The 21,568-nt window shown below is 43.7% G+C and overlaps 1 protein-coding gene across 3 annotated transcripts in view; it reads right to left on the minus strand.

The window, feature by feature from the left end:
* Positions 1–211: 211 nt before the first annotated feature.
* Dap3 (death associated protein 3) overlaps positions 212–21,568 on the minus strand; it is a 29,099-nt gene continuing 7,742 nt past the window's right edge. For all 3 annotated transcript variants that reach the window (XM_028753092.1, XM_028753091.1, XM_028753090.1), the window contains exons 2-13: positions 20,134–20,187; positions 13,336–13,440; positions 10,922–11,023; positions 8,714–8,822; positions 8,346–8,438; positions 6,989–7,119; positions 5,955–6,035; positions 5,711–5,869; positions 4,524–4,583; positions 3,845–3,934; positions 2,096–2,213; positions 212–580 (exon numbers count right to left, since the gene is read on the minus strand). In XM_028753092.1, the coding sequence (XP_028608925.1) occupies positions 495–580; positions 2,096–2,213; positions 3,845–3,934; positions 4,524–4,583; positions 5,711–5,869; positions 5,955–6,035; positions 6,989–7,119; positions 8,346–8,438; positions 8,714–8,822; positions 10,922–11,023; positions 13,336–13,440; positions 20,134–20,175 (1,176 nt within the window). In that variant the 5' untranslated portion in view covers positions 20,176–20,187 and the 3' untranslated portion in view covers positions 212–494. The remainder of the gene's footprint in view (positions 581–2,095; positions 2,214–3,844; positions 3,935–4,523; positions 4,584–5,710; positions 5,870–5,954; positions 6,036–6,988; positions 7,120–8,345; positions 8,439–8,713; positions 8,823–10,921; positions 11,024–13,335; positions 13,441–20,133; positions 20,188–21,568) is intronic.

Genomic DNA, 21,568 nt, shown 5'->3' on the forward strand with positions numbered 1-21,568 from the left:
AATGCACTATACACCATGGATGCTCTCAGGACTATATGGTGTGGCAAGGGGCTGGCCACGTCATCCTGCCAGAACTCAGCTGGAACCTCAGAGATGTTCTATGGAATCAAGAAAGGACAAACAGAAATTGAGAAGTTACCTGTCTAGGAGGAATTGGGCTGTGAATCTTGGTTTCCTGAACTGATTTATATACAGAAGACAGAACTAGTAATTTCTGTAGAACTGAGTTTCTTCAGATGTCAACAAACAGAATGCCAGAGAAATTGAATCTGGCCAGTGTAAGAACTTTCCTTGCTGCAAATCTAATACAGCACTCAGAAACATATCTACCTTTAATGTAAAAATCCTAACAGAAAGCTGGTGTTAGTTGTAGGACAACAGAATATCGTATTGTCACATGTCAGTCAGTGCCAGGTCAGGGTGCTCAGCTTGGACTTCCTCATGCGAGGTAGTTGAAGGAACCGTGTCTTCCCGACAGGCTGCACTGTGCATGCTTACAGCGAGGCACAGAGCCTCTCCAGCTGCCCAGGGTTACAGTTACTCAGGAATCTCAGCTCCTTCCTCCCTTCTTCTGTTGAAGCTAAAAATGGAGCCAAATACAAACAAGTCAGAACCTTCCCCATTCAGACCGTGACCCTTGAACCAACCCCAGGACCTTACTCTTGCACCTTCAGCTCACCACACTGCTGCGCTTACTGATCAAAGCCGGAGCTCTGCATATGCTAGGCAGGGACTTCACACCCATCTACTATCTGTGCCAAGGTCTCAGGCAGCCCAGAGCGAACTGAGAGCATAGGCATTCAGTCATTACTGGCTCCTTTTGCTCAGAGATAGAGTACTTTACTTTGTCTACATCTTCTGTACATCAGGGTGACTGCTAGAATGTTTGCAATGTAAGCCACTAAACCTGGCTTTAAGAGTGAAGAGCTTCGCCGGGCGGTGGTGGCGCACGCCTTTAAACCCAGCACTTGGGAGACAGAGGCAGACGGATTTCTGAGTTCGAGAGTTCGAGGCCAGCCTGGTCTACAGAGTGAGTTCCAGGACAGCCAGGGATACACAGAGAAACCCTGTCTCGAAAAACAAAAAACAAAACAAACAAAACAAAACAAAACAAAACAAAAAAAAGAGTGAAGAGCTTCTGGAGCCCAGTGTGGCAGCAAGTGCCAAGCTCAGGAGCCCCAGGTAGTGGACTTTGAGTGGAGTGGGAGATGAACATGTGTACACAGTGAGATGCTGCCTAAGAAAACAAAAGAAAAAGGAAAACAAGTTACTAATTTCTGAGCATGAGAGCTGGAACAGCAGATCTGGTCTGGTGCCAGCCACTCACACAGAAGCAACTCCTCTGAGTGTCTCGGCAGTCTTTAACATGAGCACACTGGGGCTAGAGAGTTCGCTCAGTGGTTAAAGAACTTGTTGTGAAGGCCCCACACCCAGCACCCACATGGCAGCTCACCACCTCCTCAAACACTAGCACATGTGGTTCAGACACACATGAAGGCAAGAAAATAATAGTAATTAAAAAAAAAAAGTAGAGCGCGAACGATTGTTGCCTCTGGCCAGAGCTCATGCTGCCAAAGAAATAACAAATAAGAAAGCAGCACCTACCCTCCACCTCCCCACCCCTGCGAGCACAGGAGAAGGCAGCAGTACAGACCTGCGAAAGCGATCCAGTAGCTGACTGGACTGTTTCCTTCTGTAGCATCAACACTGTGGCCATCTTCCAACCACATGTGCATATTTTCTTATTATACGGGTCACTGAGGGGAGTGAGTGCCTGCCAGTCTGAATAGGCAGTGCAAAAGGAGCAGGGCCCTAAGGGAGTGCCCTTAGGGATTACACCTCCTCCAGGCCTCTCCTTGTCTCCTGCCTGTCTCCTGTCTGTAATGATGTGAGCACCCTCTACTCATGGTGCCAAGATGCACCACTTGCTTACAGGTCCAGGAACATGGACTCGAGGCCATGACTGACCCTTCTGGATCTGTGAGCCCAGGTAAGCTATGGGCAGTAGGTCACAGTGATGCCCACATGCCCAATGCAGGGGCTCAGCAGATGATGCTGACAGCAGCCTAGCAGGCCGCATGGTGACAGGACTGACCTTTCTCATGCTGAAGCCAGTTGTTCTCTAAGTAATACTGAAAGGAACTTTCAAATTCCTTTGGATTATAGTTGGGAATGAGGATGGGAAGAAAAGGCTCTAGGGCATTAAATCCTTCCTGGAGACACAAAGAATAAAAGACGCATAGTTAGCTGAGAACCAAATCAACAGGAGAGACAAGATTGTTTTGAGGATGGGGCCTGTTCTTTGCTCTGCTCTACAACCACTCGGTTTCCTATTCAGTCTCCCCTGCTCTCAGCTTCCTGCCTCACACAAGACTATCCACGGTGCCTAGTGATTGCTTATATTGCTATGAACATTATATTTAACAAGGAGATAGTGAGGATAGGGGTCTGGGCATTGCCACAGAAACCACAAATTCATGACCAGACTGGGATATATAGTAAGCGCCTGTCTCAAAATAAACCAACTAAAAACATAAAATAATGACAAGGCAAAAAGCAGTACGAATTTTATACTCACTAATAAGAATCTACAGTTAGTGGGCATGAGGGTGCACACTAATCCCAGAGCTTGGAAGGGCAAGGTGGGGGGATCTCTGGGAGTTTGAGTCCTGCCTGATCTACAAAGGGAGTTCCAAGCCAGCCAGAGATACACAGTGAGTCCTGGTCTCAGAGTTTACATATTCATACTGTGGCTAGGGATTCAGCTCAGAGGTAGAGCGCTGGTCTAGTATGCACAGGACTGGGGTTTAGTTGTCAAAAATCACTAAAGCAGTAAATAACAAATCTACAATGTAGCAAAGAGACAATTGTATCAGAGAGAAAACAAATGTTTCTATTCATGTTACTATTAATGCTTTTTTTCTAAAAAATATTTATCTATCTTATGTATATGAGTACACCATTGCTTTCTTCAGACACACCAGAAGAGGGCATCAGATCCCATTACAGATGGTTGTGAGCCACCATGTGGTTGCTGGGAATTGAACTCAGGACCTCTGGAAGAGCAGTCAGTGCTCTTAACTGCTGAGCCACCTCTCCAGCCCTGCAACTTTCAAAAAATGTGAAAGTTGAGTTTCTAGAAATGAGGTGAAAAGTATACAGGATATAAATTTCTGTGAAACTATGACAAAATAAAATGATTTTTAAAAAGATAGGGGGCTGGAGAGATGGCTCAGTTTTTAAGGGCACTTGTTATTGAAGAGTACTCATGTTTGAATCCAATTACCCATATGGTAGCTCACAGCCATCCATAATTCCAGTTCCAAGAGACCCAACATGCACATACATGTATTCAGACAAAATATTCATATGGTAAAATGAATAAATCTAAAAAAGAAAATTTAAGAGACATAAGACTGGTGAGATGCTTCAGCAGGTAAAGGCAGGTATTAGCAAACTGGATGGCCACCATTAAGAGTCCCACAATTCCTGCACATTGTACCACAATCTCCACACAGGTGCCATGGCATGTGAAACCCCCCAAAAATATTAAATTAGAAAGAGACAGTCTCTTAGATCAGTGGTTCTCAACCTTCCTAACACTGCAACCTATTATTACAGTTCCTCACATTGCGGTGACCCCAACCATAAAATCATTCTGTTGCTACTTCATAAATGCATACTTCATGTGTCATTTTGTTACTGTTATGAATCATGATGTAAACATCTGATATGCAGGACATCTGCTATGCCATCCCTCAAAGGGGTTTCAACCCACAGGCTGAACCTGCTGTTCTAGACAGAATGGCTACTCTAAGGAAAGTAGATTTCTCCAGGATGTAACCTTTCCCAGCAGCTCATGCGGCAAATAGGCTGTTCTGGACTTAAAGAGAGACCCGGTTTGGCTCAAGCTCAACACGATCGCACCTCCATGCTGAAAAAAAGAAAAAGAGTTGAAGTTTTAAAAGATGAAATTAAGAGACATGGCACACAATCATCTGCATACTTTTTCACAACAGTGTCATGGCAGTGTGATTAAGCATAATTAATTGGCAACAAAGCAGTTATTAGTTCTAGATCTGGCTCTGACAATCGATTACAGCAAGATCTTATACTTTCTATTTTCAATGTTGTCTGCGATTCCTAGTACTTAGCAACTCAATGAGGCTGAAGAGTTCAGATCCGAGGCAGAGTGAGTTCTAAGCCAGCCCAAGCTACAGAGTGAACTCATTCTATCTTGCTTGTGCATGCCTTAAATCCCAGCACCCAGGAGGCAGGTCTCTATGAGCTCCAGGACAGCCAGAACTACCCGGTGAGAGTATGCCTCAAATAAATTAGTATCTTAAACAAACATACAAGCAAACAGCAGAGAGACAGACAGACAGACAGACAGACAGACAGACACACAAGTGCAAAGGCTCTGTTGGTAATGGGCTGCTCTGGACAGCTATAAGCAATACATAAGATGAATGAGCCGGGAGAAGGACACACAGCCCGTGAGTCCTGAGCACAAAGGCACTCACCCAGTCATTTTTCACCATTTTCCTAATATTGTGGACAAGGGCGAGTTCCTCCGGGGCAATCTACATGTTGTAAATGAGAGAGAAAAGAGGTTATGACTTTTCTGGCTGTTTCCCTAAGAAAACTGACTTGATAATTTTTTAAGAAAAAATTTTTAACTGCTGTAATTATAGCACCTGAACACACTTCCTCTGGAACAAGAGAGAGAGGGAGAAAGGAGAGGAAGAAGCAGGAAGGAGGAGAGAGGTCAACTATACCAACTCACCCTCCTCTCTTGACATTTCTGACCTCTGTATAGAGCACAGCCTCCCTTTGAAAACACAGCACTTAGACAGACCCAGGAGGAAAGCAGAGCTCCAGGCATTCCCACCATCCTCCTCTTTCTGACACGTTCCCCTGCTTTGCAGTGCATGGTGGAGCAGGCAGCATCATGTGCTGGGTAGTTTTTTGTCAACTTGACACAAGTCAGGGGTGTTTGGGGAATAGTGAACATTAGGAAATACTGCCACCTTACTTAGAGGTTGATGGGGGTGAGAGGGCGCATCCCGCAGGGACAGAGGTGCCACCCATGGACAAGCGGTCCTGCGGTGCCTAACAGAAACTAAACAGAACAAGCAAGGAGCAAGCCTTTTTGTATCACCCTGTCTCCAGGCTTCTGCCTTCCTTCAGCGGCTGCTGTCACGTGGAGTTGTCCTTTTCCTTTAGACGTTGCTTTGGATCATGGTGTTTTCCACAGCAACAGAAAGCCAACGAAGACACATCACTTTCTTTTTTTGAAACTAGTTCAGTGTGTATCTCTTCCCTGCTTTTGCAGTGCTGGAGATGGAGCCTGAACTCTCATATACACTATGCATTCATGTTCCACGTGTGGTACTCACAACACAGCTGCACGGCCGGCTTTACAATTCAGTATTCTATTGTTGTTGTTAAAGACTTTATGTGTATGAGTGTTTTTCCTGAGTGCACGCATGTGCCCATGGCAGAGACTTTGGAGGTAGAGTGACATATGGTTGTGCACTGTCCACTGGCTGCTGGGAACTCCACCTGGGTCTGTGGCCAGGGCAGTCAGTGCTCCTAACTAGCCATCTCCTGCTCCATCTCCATATAACTCAGAACCTTCTTAGAGCCCCATAGAGGAGACCCTCAGGCCTTGTCCCAGACACAATCAGAGAAAACAAAACATTCTTACCAAGGTTCTATCTTCTCTTGTCAGTGTGGTCCTTCCCCAGAGGGCATTGACTCCATCCACAGCCACCAGGAGGTGGAAGAGCCCTAGGGCACTCTGAGTCTTCAGTTCCTTCAGCACAACCCCAACAGCGTCAGTGGCATTCCTCACTCGGGTTAGGCCCTGTGGGGAGAGGCAGGACTGTACCACTGCCTTCTCTGGCTAGGACTCGGACTAGGTGTAATTGGTGTTTTCGTGTTTCTTGTACCTGTTCAACAACTTCTCCCAGAGGACTGCCTTTCTCAGTGCTTTCTCTCTTATTCCAAACATACTTCTCTTGAACTTTTATCTAAATGCAAGCAAACAAAATAAGAAAATAAAACAGGCTGCTTGCTTAGGCCTAAGCCTTTCCAAATCAGGAAGGCACAGGGGTCAGCTGAACCACAGGAGGTGCAATGCAGAAATCAAAGCCTTCTAACCTCTTCCTGGGGCTTTGTGTGTGGGGGATGTGGTAGGTTGGGGGGGGGGGGTAAGTGCTCTTTCCCCGAGCTACCCCCAAGTATCGGCACTCACATTTTCAAAAATACATTTATTTATCTGTGCACGTGTATGTATACATGAGAGGGTACATGTGAGCCATGATGGAGGTGTGGAGGTCACAGATGACTTGCTCATCATGTGGATCCCTAGTTTCTACCTCAGGTGATAAGGTACAGTGATAAGAGCTTCATCTGCTAGGCTACCTCGATAGCCAACAAGCAGTCAATAAGGTCTCTGGGAATCTACAGTCTGGGAGTCTACATTTACAGTGGTAAGGTCTTAGTCTAGAGCTCACACTAAGACTAGATGCTAATGTTCTGCTTTCCTGGTTGAGGCAGAAGGACTGTAAGTTTAAGGCTACCCTGGGGGACATAGTTGGTTCAGAGCCAGACCAATCTACATAGCAAATGAATAAATCAAAACTGGAGTGAATAATTTTACTCTAACATTTCTGGTTTATCTGGAGGAAAACCTTTTTTGTTGTGAAAGATTCAAGGCTCTCTCAGGAATAGTAAAACTCAGTCTAGACTTTTATTTTACTAGCCACTAAGTAAACAGCTTACTGAAGTCACCTCTTTGACACCAACAAATGCACTTTAAGTTATGAGCCCACTGTGAGCCAAAAATATTAAAGGGATACAAAATGGCTCATTTATTCCTGCCGGTTCTCTACAGTGTATCAACTCCTCAAGGTACAAAGAAGACAAAATCTTCTTTGTCAGTGCAAAGGTCATCTCCCACTGAATTCCCAGAGCCAGTCACCTGACTCAGGAAGTGCTCGTTGGTAGTTTTGAAATTCTTCAGCCAGGTAGAGGCCTCTAAGGGCTGATCAAAGCGCTGTTTGTTGTAAGTGGACTGTAGAAGCTCCCGGCAGTCTTTCACCCAAAGATGAGCTAAAAATGTATAAGTAAACAAATTAGGAACTGACTGGAGTAACTTGAGATTTGTATTTTTTTTTTAAAAAAAGAATTGATTTCTTTCATTTTGTTTGTTTTCTTTTTTCTTTTTCTTTTTCTTTTTTTTTTTGGTTTTTGTTTCTCTGTGTAGCCCTGGCTGTCCTGGAACTCACTCTGTAGACCAGGCTAGCCTCGAACTCAGAAATCCGCCTGCCTCTGCCTCCCAAGCGCTGGGATTAAAGGCATGTGCCACCACTGCCTGGCGCTTCGTTCATTTTGTATTATGGATTTTTTTGACAGAAGAGGTGTTGGGTCCCCTTGTACTGGAGATACAGATGCTGTGAACAGCCATGTCGATGCTGTGAACTGCACCTGAGTTCTTTGCAAGAGCAGTCAGTGCTCTTACCTGCTGAATCATCTGTCCAGCCCAACGAATAACTTTTTAAATTACAAGAAACATTAAAAAAACAAATGAGCCGGAAGTGGTGGTGCACACCGGTAGGATTTGCTGAAGGAGGCAGAGGCAGAGGATCACGAGTTCGAAGCCAGCCTGGGCTACACATCTGCCGGGCGGTGGTGGCGCACACCTTTAATCCCAGCACTTGGGAGGCAGAGGCAGGCGGATTTCTGAGTTCGAGGCCAGCCTGGTCTACAGAGTGAGTTCCAAGACAGCCAGGGCTACACAGAGAAACCCTGTCTCGAAAAACCAAAAAAAGCAAAAACAAAAAACAAACAAACAAACAAACAAACAAACAAAACAAATGACCATATTTTCTTTTGTATGGTAGGCACTGGGAACTGATCCTCTGTTTTTGACATTAGACTGGACATTACATTATAACCAGTACATAAGATACCGAGTGGAATGCTGTTTCTGCTTACTGCCAGTTTTTAAAGGGAAACTAGAAAATGTGGATACTTACACTTTGAACAAAAATGGATATGTGCAAAGCATGAGGACTCGAATCTATACTGAACAACTCTAAAGTGTCAAGGAATGCTTCGAATCCGTGGCTACTCAGAATAGTAACTGACAAAACCCAAAACCAAAGCAGTGTGTGTTTGTAGCTGACCCTTGGGAAGCTGAGGCAGGGTGGGTTTGTTTCAGCTCAAGAACTCAGAGCAGCAAGGGTAGTACAGCATGGCCACTACTTCCTAAGTAGTCACAGTGCTGCCCCGAAAAGGCAACTGCCTGACAGAGATGTCAGACAGCAAGTCCTTACCATCTGGGATATGCACAATCAGCCAGTCATGTTTTGCACAGAAATGAACAGCATGGCAGAGACTGAGGGTCTTTCCTGTCCACTTCTCCCCATCTGAAGTGTATGTTAAAGAAAACATAAGAAGCAAAATCTTTCCCATTAGCAGCACTTCTCACCCACATGTTGGCACAAGTCTTCAATTACAGCACTCAGGAGAGGTAGAGGCAAAGGCAGGCTGATCTGGTTAAGTTTGAGGCCAGACAGGGCTACGTAGCATGAGCTTGTCTTACAAAACCCCAAAAACCAAAGGCAAAACGAACAGCATTTCCTTTCTCAAATGAGGGGAGATCACAGGACTTAAGAGGACCCAGGTGTGTTGGAAAGGATACAGAGAAGATACCGCACAGCTGGATGAGCAAAATTGGTATTTTTCAAGTAGCCCAGAAGCTCGAGAGCTGGCTTCCTGACCATCAGACAAGCTTCGCCAAAAGTCTTCACCTAAGCCAATAGGAGAAAGAAGGTGGCATGGAACTGTTAGCCATTCTAACCACATGTACACTAATCAAGAAACAGCAAACCAGATGCCTAAACTCATCTGTATCCTGGTTTGAGAGCTTGGGTTAAATTTGAAAATCAATCCATGTATTTTAGTTGATATTTGAGGTATACTGTTTCATATTAAGTAACATAAATAGCCAGCTTCTGATGGTTCTTTGTTTATATTTTATTTTGTGACGATGGGGATGAAATCCATACCAGGCAAATGGACTCAGGATCCAGAGCTGTTGCTTTTATATAAAGATCTTTCTCTCCCAAACAAACTGAACTGGTGCCCTGGCTCTAATCCTAACAAAAATATTGACAACAACGTTGGTATGGTCTATAAGTTAATTCCTTTCTTTTCTCTTCTTTTGTATTTTCAGAACAGGGTTTCTCTGTGTAGCCCTGGCTGTCCTGGATCTCACTCTGTAGACCAAGCTGTCCTTGAACTCAAGAAATCCGCCTGCCTCTATCCTGACTGCTGGGATGGAAGGAGTGTGCCCGCAACTGCCGGGCTCATTTCCTTTCTAATATTAGTCCTTCATCAGTCAGATAACTTGCTTGCTACTAAGCTTGATACCCTGAGTGTGATTTCTAGAATGACAAGGTAGGAGAGAACCAGTTCTCCCCAGCTGTCCTCACATCCACACAGGAGGTGGGTCAAGAGCCCCACCTCTGACAATAGATAATAAACTAAACACACTGAGAAAAACGCTTCATTTCTAGAACCAGGTTGTGGTAGATGCCGATTATACCAGCACTAAGGAGGCGGAGACAGGAGGACTGCTACAAATGGGAGGCTAGCCAAGATAACATAGTAAGAAAGACCCTTTCGAGGACAGTGATCCCACAACAATACCAATCAGACAAACAAAAACAAAATTCAAACACCCCACCCCAATCAACACCCCCCAATAAAAATGAGAGCGACAGCACAAAGATAAACAGGGGCTAAGGCAGTGCAGGTGGTCAAGTCCTCTGTGTGAGAACCAGAGTTTAAGCTCCCAACACCATAAAAAAATACCAGGGCAGAGGAGTGTACTTGTAGCCCTAGCAGCAGAGTGGTAGAGAGGTGAATGTCTGAGGCTCTGTCTCCAGCTAGTGGCTTACTAGGAAGCACCAGGCCCCAGTCAGAGACCTTGTTAAAAAAGGAAAAGGGAGAGGGGAAGCTGGAGAGATGCTACTCAGTTAAGAGCGGCTGGCTGTTCTTCCAGAGGTACCGGATTTGATTCCCAGCACCTAAATGGCTGCTTACAACTGTCTATAACTCCATGTCCAGAGGATCCTGCACCCACTCCTAGGCACTGAAAACATGTGATACACAGGAAAACATGAAGACAAAACACCCATATTATGCAACCCCCCAACACACACACACACACAAAAGCCAGTAAAACATGGAAGTCTTTGAGGAAGGACACTTCAGTCTGATGTCAGGTTTCTATACATATGTCCATATGTACACCTGCACATACTATATACATACATACAATTCATTTGGAAAAATCATTCCTATTTATCTCAGAAATAATTTCTTTTCTTTTTTTTTTCCTTTAAATCTCATGTAGGCAAGGATGACCTTGAAGATCTTCCTCCTTCTACTCCCAGAGGGGTGGGCTGACAGGTGTGTCACCAAACATGAGGTTTTGGACTTGGATCTCATACTGTATATAGCCCAGGCTGGCCCATTACTCACCATGCAGTCCAAACTGGTCCTAAACTTGAAGCAATCCGTCCACTGCTGCCTCTCAAGTGCTGAAATCACAGGTATGTGTCCACACATCTACCTTCGGCTCACTTACAATGATTATCTAAATGCCAAGGCTTTTGGAAACTTGCTCAGTAACTCAAGGAAAAGGTACTGATTAGAAAAGAACACTGCCCTGGTTCGGAAGCAGACTTAAGTGGCTAACACAAGATAAATTCTAACTGTGGTGTTCTGAGTCCTCAGCCCACTTCTGTTTTTTCAGAAAAGCTTCTATACCTCTCACTTAACACTTTCCCTGCCATCTGCACACTGTACTTTAGGCACCATTCTTCTGTTTCTGTTGGAGTACCTGCATCATGTATCGAGGAGGCAGGCCATGAGGAAACACTGTCTTCAGATCCTGGAGGGGGATGCTATAGTGCTGACCCTCATGCTGCTCCCCATGCTTAGCCTAGAACACACAAAAGCAGGAACAAGAGGTCACAAGTGGTCCAGGCTTTGAAGAGAAGCTAGGTTGGGTGTGGTGATCACTGCCTATTGTGCCGGCACACAACAGCTGAAGCAGGTAAATAATCTTCAATTGTAGGCCAGCCTAGGCTATAGAGACTGTGTATCAAAACACAAACAAACAAACAAACAAAATAAAAATCACATTAAGCCTAAGGACCTACAGCTAACCATGACCACCACACAGAGCAGATACTACCTGCAGAGGGCACAGCTTGGGCAAACAGTAACATCTGCTAGCAGGGGAAGTATTCCTTTTTGTGATATGCTCTTCCTGTGTAGCTCAGGCTGGCCTGGAACTTCTGTCTGTCTTCCTGCTGTAGCTTCCAGACTACTAAGATTACATACGTGTGCCACCAGGCCAGGTTTTTCATTTAAAACATTGGGTGTTGGGATAGCAAGATGGCTCTCATGAGTAAACATACCTTTTGCCAACCTTGACAACCTGAGTTCAAAACACAGGACCCACATGGTAGAAGGAGATAAATTTCCAAAACTTATTCTTTGATCTCCATATAATTCATGCAGAAATATGCAACAAATATATATCAAATAAAGTGTTGGTGACTCCAAATCCAGTATATTATATAAAGCTGGTGGCTTGATGAAAATTAGTTGTTTAGTCCTAACTGTTGATGGGGACAGATAGTTCTGCCACTTGGATTCTTTTATGCTATGAAGAGATGCTCCAGTATTGTGGCAAGATCTGCATGATGCTGTTTCCATGGAAACCACAGAGGACTTGAAAATAGCACTGAATGACACTTCAGTGACTTCATTAATTTATTTCATTTTGCATTTGTGAGAATAGGTGAATGCTAAGGACAAAAGTTAAACACACCTGCATGAAATTATGTTTTGGTAGAGGGTATCTTTTTACATTCTACACAGCCACAGCCATGGCCATATTAGGAGGGAAGGAATGAAGTTTGGGACAGCACAGAAAAAAGGCTGATGAAGTCCTTCTTTCATGTTAAAGAAGCACAGACCACACAACTGATTTTACTTATAGGAGATTGCACCAGCACTGGGCATGGGGAAAACTACCCAGCTTGTCAAGATTTAAACTCAAAAGAGGAACAGGCTTGGTGACAAGATACCAGGAAAGTCGCTTAGAAAGGAAGAATGTGGTGTGTGTCACACTTTTGACTATTGGAAAACAGTGCGGGGATCAAAGGCATGCACCACCACTCATGACAATTCCAAATACTTGTCAAGGGCTATCCCACAGTGCTTATCTTTCTCTGGTCCCAGATGTTTGTTTATAATAGGGCAGAAGAACCAAGAACCATGCAGGATGCTCTTAAATTAGAAGTCTAAAATATGTACCAAGTGTTCATTTAAGGAAAGCTTGGCCCCAACTAAAAGACCTAATTCCTGAGAAACTGATCTCAGAAGGAATTGAATTTAGCCAATTTGTGTGTTTTGAAAAGGAGACTATCTAAATAGCCCTGGCTGCTGAGGGACTCACTATGTAGAACAGGTTAGCCTCGAACTCACAGAGATGCATCTGTTTTTGCTGGGATGAAAGGTGTGTAGCACACTCAGCTTAATTTTAGCCAATTTTTAATTCAACAAGATTCTTGGCACTAGGTAAATTCATTAAGATCATATCAGAAGGAAGTTGGACTGACTTTGTACTTTATAATTTTACAGCACCACAGAGCAACAGGGAAGATCTGTGTTAGAGTGCTAGCCCAGGTATCTCCTACCTGAGCATCTGTATGGGGCAGAATGTTTGATCACACTGGAAACCCCAAGATTGTGTTAATTAATGGAAAAACCTGCTTTTAGTTGTGGTATAGCTCAGCCTTAGCTTTCTGCTTGAATATTATAAACATGATCAAATAAAGTCAACCACAGGTCAAGAGGTGGAGCAAGCAACTAGTTGACAGGGAAGGAACACAGGATTATTAAGAAAAAATCATAAAGAGTAAGAGGGAGTCAGGAAGATGGATAGAGAGATACACAGGAAGTAGAAAGGAGGGACATTTGGTTTGAAAGAAATTTTTTTGAGACAGCATGAGAGAGGGGCATTGCTCCTGGGATGTTAGCTGAAGAGGAAGGTCAGCTAGGTTCTTTCTCTGCCACCCTGAGCTAGCAGGCTTTCACCCCAGCATATGGCTCCTGAGACTTCATCGGTAAAAATCGAACAACTGAGATTTGTTAAAAACAACATATGTAAAGCAGTATGTAAAAGGAGTATATGGCAACACAATAATAATCTCTGAAACTCCACCCACATCAACGACTTACTGGGTCACTGTCGCTGGTGCGGGAAACAGCTCTGGGACGCTCAGCTGGAACCTGATTGTTCTGTGGTGCTCGGACATTCACGTGCAAAAAACACCTGGAGTCCAACTACAAAAGAAAATGTAGTGTTCTGGAATCATCTGTTTCTTTAGTGATGTTGTACCACTGAGGACTCAAGCTATGTCTCTATCAGGGAATCGCGACACTAAACTATGTTTTAGTTCTATATCAAATGGATCTTTACTAATAATTCACTAAATCCAGTCACACTGTTTACCCTCTGAATCTGTCTTAGCACAATACTGTTCTGCCAGGCTCTGTCTTACAGTGGAAACTAACCTGTCAGCACAGCTGCTGCTAAACTGACTGGTTTTGGAGACATGGTCTCACTACAAAGGCCAGACTGGCCTCTAGCTCATGGCGCTCTTTTTTTTTTTTTTTTTTTTTTTTTTTCAAGACAGGGTTTCTCTGTGTAGCCCTGGCTGTCCTGGAACTCACTCTGTAGACCAGGCTGGCCTCGAACTCAGAAATCCGCCTGCCTCTGCCTCCCAAGTGCTGGGATTACAGGCGTGCGCCACCACCACCCGGCGCTCATGGCACTCTTGTCTCAGCCTCTCAAGCACTAAGAGTAACCAACTCTCCCAGCCACACTTCCTATTTTTTTGTGCTAGGGTCTTAGTTAGTTGCCCAGGCTGGCCTTGGATTCTGGGCTCAGTAAGTCTCCTATTTCCACATTTGAGTAGCTGGGAACACAGGAAAGGAGAACCCATACGCAGCTCAGGAAATGCTTTTAATCCACGTCCCACTCTCATGCATGTTTCCTAATAGCACAGGAGCCTCCACTGTGAGGGTTAGTGCAATGTGCTTCAGTATGGATGGTTATAAATGGTTGTTTCCTGCTCCCAGGATGGATGTGTCTGACCTTGAAAGACCTTGAACTCAGAGTGTTGGGAGTAAAGGAGACAGTTATAAATATCCTTTAGTTACTCTTCCCCTATTCCTTTCATTCTGTCAGAGTCTGACTTGTGTCTAGCTTTGAACTGTAAAGATCTGGTTGCCTCTACCTCATTAGTGCTGGGTGTAACATGCCTGGCCTTGCTAGCTATGACCAGCAAAATAAGAATATTTCATTAGTAATGAGGGAGTATGTAAGGTGTCCAGCTAAGTGAAAACTAGTTAACTATACACAGAAACTTCAGGAATGGGGGTGGGAGATACAGATGACATTTCAGGAGATAAATATGAGAAAAATATAAAAAAATAGTTCTCAAGTTAGCAGGGCACGAGGGTGTATCAGTGGGATCAGGGGTCCAAGTCCAGCTTGGGCTCCATGAGATGCTCCAGTGAGCTTAAAGACAGCAAGCCTTGTACAGATGGGAAGTGACTCCAGTTACGGGTTTATAAGAGGGAGCTGAGAATAATGAGAACAAAGCAGGTCAAAAGCGACCTCCAGGGTGCATGGCCAGATGCAACCCAAGAGTGAGTGTAGTAAGTTAACACAAAGCCTTTCTGTCTCAAATTGGTTTTGGTCAGGGTGCTTAATCACAATATAAGAAACCCTAACTAACACTATATCCAAGACTGACTCTAAAATCTCTACTCTTTTCACTACCTTTTGTTTTCGTTTTTGTTTTTGTTTTTTCCGAGACAGGGTTTCTCTGTATAGCCCTGGCTGTCCTGGAACTCACTCTGTAGACTAGGCTGGCCTCGAACTCAGAAATCCGCCTGCCTCTGCCTCCCAAGTGCTGGGATTAAAGGCGTGTGCCACCACTGCTCGGCTCCTTTTGTTTTCATTAAAAATAATTTAAAAAAAAAATTTTTTTTTAGACAGGGACTTACTCCTAGCTAACCTAGAATGCATTATGCAGCCCAGGCTAAGCCTTGAACTCACAGAAATCCATTTGTCTCTACCCCCACATAAAATGTTTTAAAAAATACATTTATTTGTGCTTGCTTGTATGGATGTGCACATGCCAATGTATACATGTGGAAATCAAAGAACAACCCGGGAAAGGTCCCTGTCTCTATGCATCTTGTGGGTCCTGAGGACAACAGGGAAGCTCCTGTCTCTGTCATCTTGTGGGTCCCAAGGACAACCCAGGGATGGTCCTCTCTTTATCATATCATGGGTCCCAAGGACAACAGCAAGGTCCTCTCTCTATCATCTTGTGGGTCTCAGGGATGGAACTCAGGTTATCAAGCTTGGCACCAAATTCTTTAGCCCTATGAGCTACTTTGCCAAGTCTTTTGTTCACATCTTACATTACCCTGTTCAGATTTCTTTATACATTAATGCTATGTGTGGGATGAGTGGCACAGCATGTGTGGGGGAAGCAGAGGACAGCCTGTGGAAATCAGTCTTTCTTTCCATCACTGGAGAACCAGGGACAGAATCTAGGTGGTGAGTCTTGGCAACAACGGTCTTTACCTGCTTGACCATTTGCTGACCTACTTTGCACTTAGAACTTATTTAGTGTATATGTCTGGGAGAACACTAGCATGCCTGTGCACACACTGGGCCAGAAGACAGTATTAGGCCACTGAGGTACTGACTCTCCCTCAACCTAGGGTTGGGTGGGTGGGTGGGGGCCTCCATACTTTTCTCTCTCTGTCTGGAAGCTGGCAGTTCCAGTGATTCTCCTCTCTCATTGATGGGAATTATGGTCACATGTGAGACCCCAGCTTATAAGGTGGATGCTGAGACCTGAATCTGGTCCTGATGCTTGTGTAGCAACCGCTCTTAGCCACCTAGCCATCTCTTCAGTCCTTCATATTGTGTGTTTTGTGTTTATATACACTCATGTGTGTGGAGGCTCCAAGGATCCTCCCAAGTGCACACCAAATCTGAAATATTAGTGGTAAACCAACAGTGCAAAGAAATAGGTTGCTATAATTTTAAGAATGTAAGTCAAATTTACAGCAGAGGCAGGTATATCTTCCAAACAATTTAAATATTCCTCTAACCTGCTGCTAGGAGATTATTTCTGGCTACAGAGGCAGGAATGGAAATACTTTCCGTTGTTGAAAATGAAAACCAGCTGAGAGTGGCCATTACGCTCTCAGGCTGATCCTGCTGTGGTAGCCTAGGTTACAGAACAGCCTGTCTCAAGCAAAAGGAAAGAAGGAAAAAGAAGACATGGCCTAGCTCTTCCAGAAGATCCAGGTTTAATGCCTGGCACCTATGTGCAGCTTACAACTGTAACTACAGTTCGAAGGGCTCCAACACACTCTTTTGGCTTGTGCAGGCATCAGGAGCACATGTGTATGCAGACACCCAGGAAGGAAAAAACACCCATATAGATTAAAAGCAAAAATAAAATATAGGGAGGGAAGAAGGAAGCAAGCAGCCACTGCCCCCACCATATCCAAGGACATCCACTGATAATTGAGGATGGACTTCCATCCCTTTATCCACATACTGTTCTTGCCAGCAAAGTCAAAATTCTAAACACACAAAAGAGAAAGGAAGAGCTGTCCTCTTAGGACAGCACCTTGAGTAATATGCCCTAGTACTAGGAAAGGCGCCAGTCTCTTTCCATCTACCATTGTCCTTGTTGTTTTGTTTGTTTTGAGACAAGATCTCACAATTTAGTCCTGGCTGTCCTGGAACAATCAGGCTGACCTTAAATTTTCAAAATCCTTGCCTCAGCATTTCAAGTGTCTGGATTATAGGAATATAACCACCACATCTGCTACACCTCTGGGATGTCTTAGGAGTAAAGGTACTTGTTATGTAAACTTGGTGAACTTAGTTACCATGAAGCCTCATAAAAGAGAAGAACTGAAGTTCACAAGTGCATCTCTCCATATACATCATACTCAGGAATAATAAAAATACATTTTTTAAAAGTAAGAAAACTAGGGGTCTTGGGTGGTGGCTCAGTTGTTGAGAGCACTGGCTGCTCTTCCAGAAGACCCTGGTTTATTCTTAGTACCCATATGGCAGCTCACAATAACGGGCAACCCAGTCCCAGTTATTTGCGCCCTCTTCAGGCCTCCACAGGCACCAGGAATGCACACAGTGCACAAATATACTCAGGTAAACAACACATATAACAATACATATAAATAAAATTAACTGAAAATATTCAATGGCCTCAAGGTGGTGCTATTTCTACACTAAGTACTCTGATGACTTTAGTTGTTAGATTTACTTCCTTTCAGTAAATAGAAAACAAACAAAATGGATTCCTTATGTCCTAAAGTGTTATAAATGGAACCAACCAGTTCGTCTCACTTCTAGGATGAACAACCCGATGTACAATTCCCTCAGCTTAGTTCCAGAGTGAACATGATGCAGTTCCTCAAACACTACCGAGGAGCCAAAGAGGGTCATCCTGAGCCAAACTAAAAACATATTCATTAAGAAACCATACATTTTCATTTTATGTGAATGGGTATTTTGCCTGCATGTAAGGCTGTGCACCACATGTGTGCCTTCTGGTACCCTCAGAGGCCAACCTGGAGTTGGAGTTACAGATGGTTGTGAGCCACCAAGTCAGTGCTGGGGATCAATCATAGATCTTCTGAAGGAGGAGCCAGTGCTTGTAACCACTGAACCAACTCTGTAACTATACACCCTTTTTTGAGACAAGGTCTCACCTATGTAACTCTGGCTAACCTGGAACTCACTATGTAAAACAAACTGGCCTTAAATTCAGGGATTTGCTGTCTCTGTCTGCTGAGATTAGAGGCACGAACCATCACACCTGGCCCTTATTTTTATATGTATCAGTTTTATGCCTGTGTGAATAGAAGAGGCCAGAAGAGGACACTGGATCCTCAGGAACCAAAGTCACAGGTAGTTATGAGCCCTCATGGGCTCTAGAAACCAAACTTAGGTCATCTGCAAGATCAGCAAGTGTTCATAGCCACCAAGCCAACTTTCTTGCCCCAATATTGGCTTTTATTTCTTTGGTAACTTTATTTTGCTTTGATTCACTAAAATGGACCGAAGCATTTTATAAATCTCATAAAGAAAAAGAAAATGAACAACACCTCCTCCAAATCCCAAACTGTACAAGGGGAATGTTCCTTTTGTAAGAACTCTTGTAATTATGATTTGTTGCAAGTGACCCTTTCTTTTTCAGTTCTCATCCTCAAGACTCAGGTCTATGAGGATTTCCTGTGCAAAGCAAACCCAGGCTGGGCATAGGTGTTGCCTTAGTACCACATGATCAGAGTGGTCGCTTATTCATGACCTTTGAACTGTGTACCTCTGGAGAACATGGATACCATATGTACACTGGTTAGGCCACAGGCTTTGAAGTCCACAAGCTAGCACCTATGTAAGGCTTTCAGAGTGGGTTACTTATCCATTCTAATCCTTAGTTTCTGCAACTTTTAAACAAGGATAGTACACTGTCATGAGGGTCAAGAAAAATAAAGCATGCTGGGGGTGGTGGTGTATGCTTTTAGTGCCACCATTTGGGAGACAAAGGCAGATGGATTTCCCTTGAGTTCCAGGCCAGCTGGGGCTACACAGTGAGATTCTGTTTTAAAAAAAACCAATATGAACAAACAAACAAAACTATAACTAATAGTTGGTAAATAATTAAAAAGACGAAAACAAACCAGTAGTATAAAACCTTTGCCCACTTTGAGGCAGGGTTTCTCTATATAGCTCCGGCCAGCCTTGATCCTTGTGTCTCAGTCTCCCAAATGCTTTGATTATAGACAGGACTGTGACACCATGTTCAATTCAGTATGGTCTTATTTTTGTATTTGTATGGGTCTGCTTCAGTGTATGTGCATATATGCATATGGTTGTGTGGAGGGCAGAAAGAACTGCTAGATTCCCCTAGACAAGTGTCTGTGGAAGGTTCTGCTTGTTCCATGGATGGTGGGGATTCCAATTTTGGTCCTTAGGTTTGTTTCAGCATACATTCTTAACTCATGAGTCATCTCTCTAGCCCCTTACCTTTCTGGGGAGGCTGGGGGTGGTGTGGTGTGAGGAGGCGTGGGCAGAGTCTCATGTATTCCAGGCTAGATTCAAATGTGCTGTGTAGCTGAAGATGACCTTGAGTTTCTTATCCTCCTGTATCTACCTCCGAAGTCTGACTACTGATTAGTACTGCTGCTGCCATGTTCAGTTTATGTGGTACTGGACACCTAATCCAGATTTCCTGAGTCCAGTTAAGTATTTTATGGAGCTGCATCCCCTGCCCAGATGAAGGTCTCACCTTGCCCCCCGTCCTTTCTGCATGTCATGGAAGTACTTGTTCATGTGTGCACACATGGTGGCTCCTATAGGTTGAGGCCAAGTGTCTTCCTTGCCTGCTCTCTACCTTATTTACATATTTATTTAAGGGAGTTGTCAGTGTGCCTGGAGCTTACCAATTTGGCTAGGCTAGCGCTACAGCTAATGAACTTCAGGGATCTATTTATATCCAGCCTACCAGCTCTGGGGTTACATCCATGCCAGTTTTCACTGGAGTGCTGCACAGGCCCTCATGCTTGAGTGGCATTACCACCTTACTAACTAGCCACCTTCCTAGCCTCCTGAGACAGTCTATTATCTGTATGATTTTAGTCTCTTATCAAAAGTGGCACGTCTAAGTAGCCAGCTAGCTCAAATTTACCAATTTGTAAAAAATGCTAACTCCTCATCACATATTACCTCAGGCACACTGTTTCTGCCAGTTGCTTAGCCAGACTCTCACTTGGCAGGCCAAACTGACCTTGAACTCCCAATCCTCTTGCCTTAGCCGTGAGAATAATTTTACCTGGAAGTCTCCTTGCCTTAGCCTCCTGAGAATTTTACCTGAAAGTGAAGCATGTGAGCAGTCTGTGAGGACTCACCTTCTGGACCCTGGAGAAAAGCCTTGTTATTCCTGCCACCATGGTCTTTGCTCTCTTAAAAAAAGACAAAGAGAAAAAAAGGGTAAGCTATTTTATAAAAACATACGTAATGTAAAAATATGATACTGTCTAGATATATGAAAATCATCTGGGCATCAACAAATTGGAGAAAAGACAAGAAAAACCATTTCACTTAGGAAACATTATGGCAGTAAGTTTACCTCATCACAAGTCACGAAAACGGAATTAAAGCCTTTATAATGAGAGGCCAATGAAGAAGTCCCACAACAATTGTAAAGCAATCTTTACAAAGTTGAAGATGTATGAATACCCAGCTATTCCATTCCTTCATATTTACTCTAGAAAACGACATCCGCATATATACTGGAAAATGTAAGAATGTTTGCAGCAGACGATTGTGAATTATTTGAAAATTGTAAAAACAAATAAATAAACCTAAAGAAAATATCCACTGATATGAGTAAAAATAGTCAGACACTAGCCATAGAAATAGCAGGAAAGGAACTATAATAAACGGTTCAACTTTAAAACATATACTGGCCAGGCAAGGCAGTATACAGCATTAATCTCAGCAGTTCAGAAGCAGAGGCAAATGGATCTCTCTGAGTTCAAGGCCAGCCTGATTTAATAAACAAAGAGAGTTCCAGGGCAACCAGGGCTACACAGAGAAACCCTGTTTCAAACAAACAAAAATTAATACTGAGTGAAAAATATTATGTCTCGTGTTAAATAAACTAAATTTCAAACCCATGCACTGAGTAGGTGGAAGCAGGAGGTTGTGAATCTCAAAGACATCTTCAGCTGTATAGTTTAAGGCCAGCCTGGAATTAAGTCACATCCTGCTTGAGAAAACAAAACATAAGCAACCTCGGAAAGTCACTCACTGTTTGCAGGACATACACTGATGGCAAAATTAGACTGAAAAGGCAAAGGAATGCTAAGAATAAGATCTAAAATAACATTGACATTTAGAAGAAACACTGGAAACTAGTAATTCCAACATTAGCTAATAGGTTCATGAGTATTCATTTTATTGTTACTTTGTTTGTTTGTTTGTTTGTTTGTTTGAGACAGTCTTACTATGTAGCCCTAGCTGATAGGGAGTTACACAGACTATGCTGGTCTTGAACTTGTACAGATCCTCCAAACTCTGTCTTCTGGGTCTTGGGATTGTTAGTGAGAACAATCAAGCCAACAGATGGGTCTTTTTCTTCTGGTGGTGTAATAAAACACCCTGACAAAAGCACTGCAGGAGGCAGGGTTTAATCTGGTCTCTGGTTCCAGAGGCATACAATCCATCATGGGGAGCAGAGGGAAGAGACATGGCAATAGACAGGGAAGGAACAGTGGCAGAAACAGGAAGCCTTCTTTCTGGTCATGTTGCACCTACACTCAAGGGGCCATCTTTGGACAA

Source organism: Grammomys surdaster, unplaced genomic scaffold (assembly GCF_004785775.1).
Source record: "Grammomys surdaster isolate TR1022 unplaced genomic scaffold, NIH_TR_1.0 125946, whole genome shotgun sequence".
In the NCBI taxonomy this organism is placed as follows: Eukaryota; Metazoa; Chordata; class Mammalia; order Rodentia; family Muridae; genus Grammomys; species Grammomys surdaster.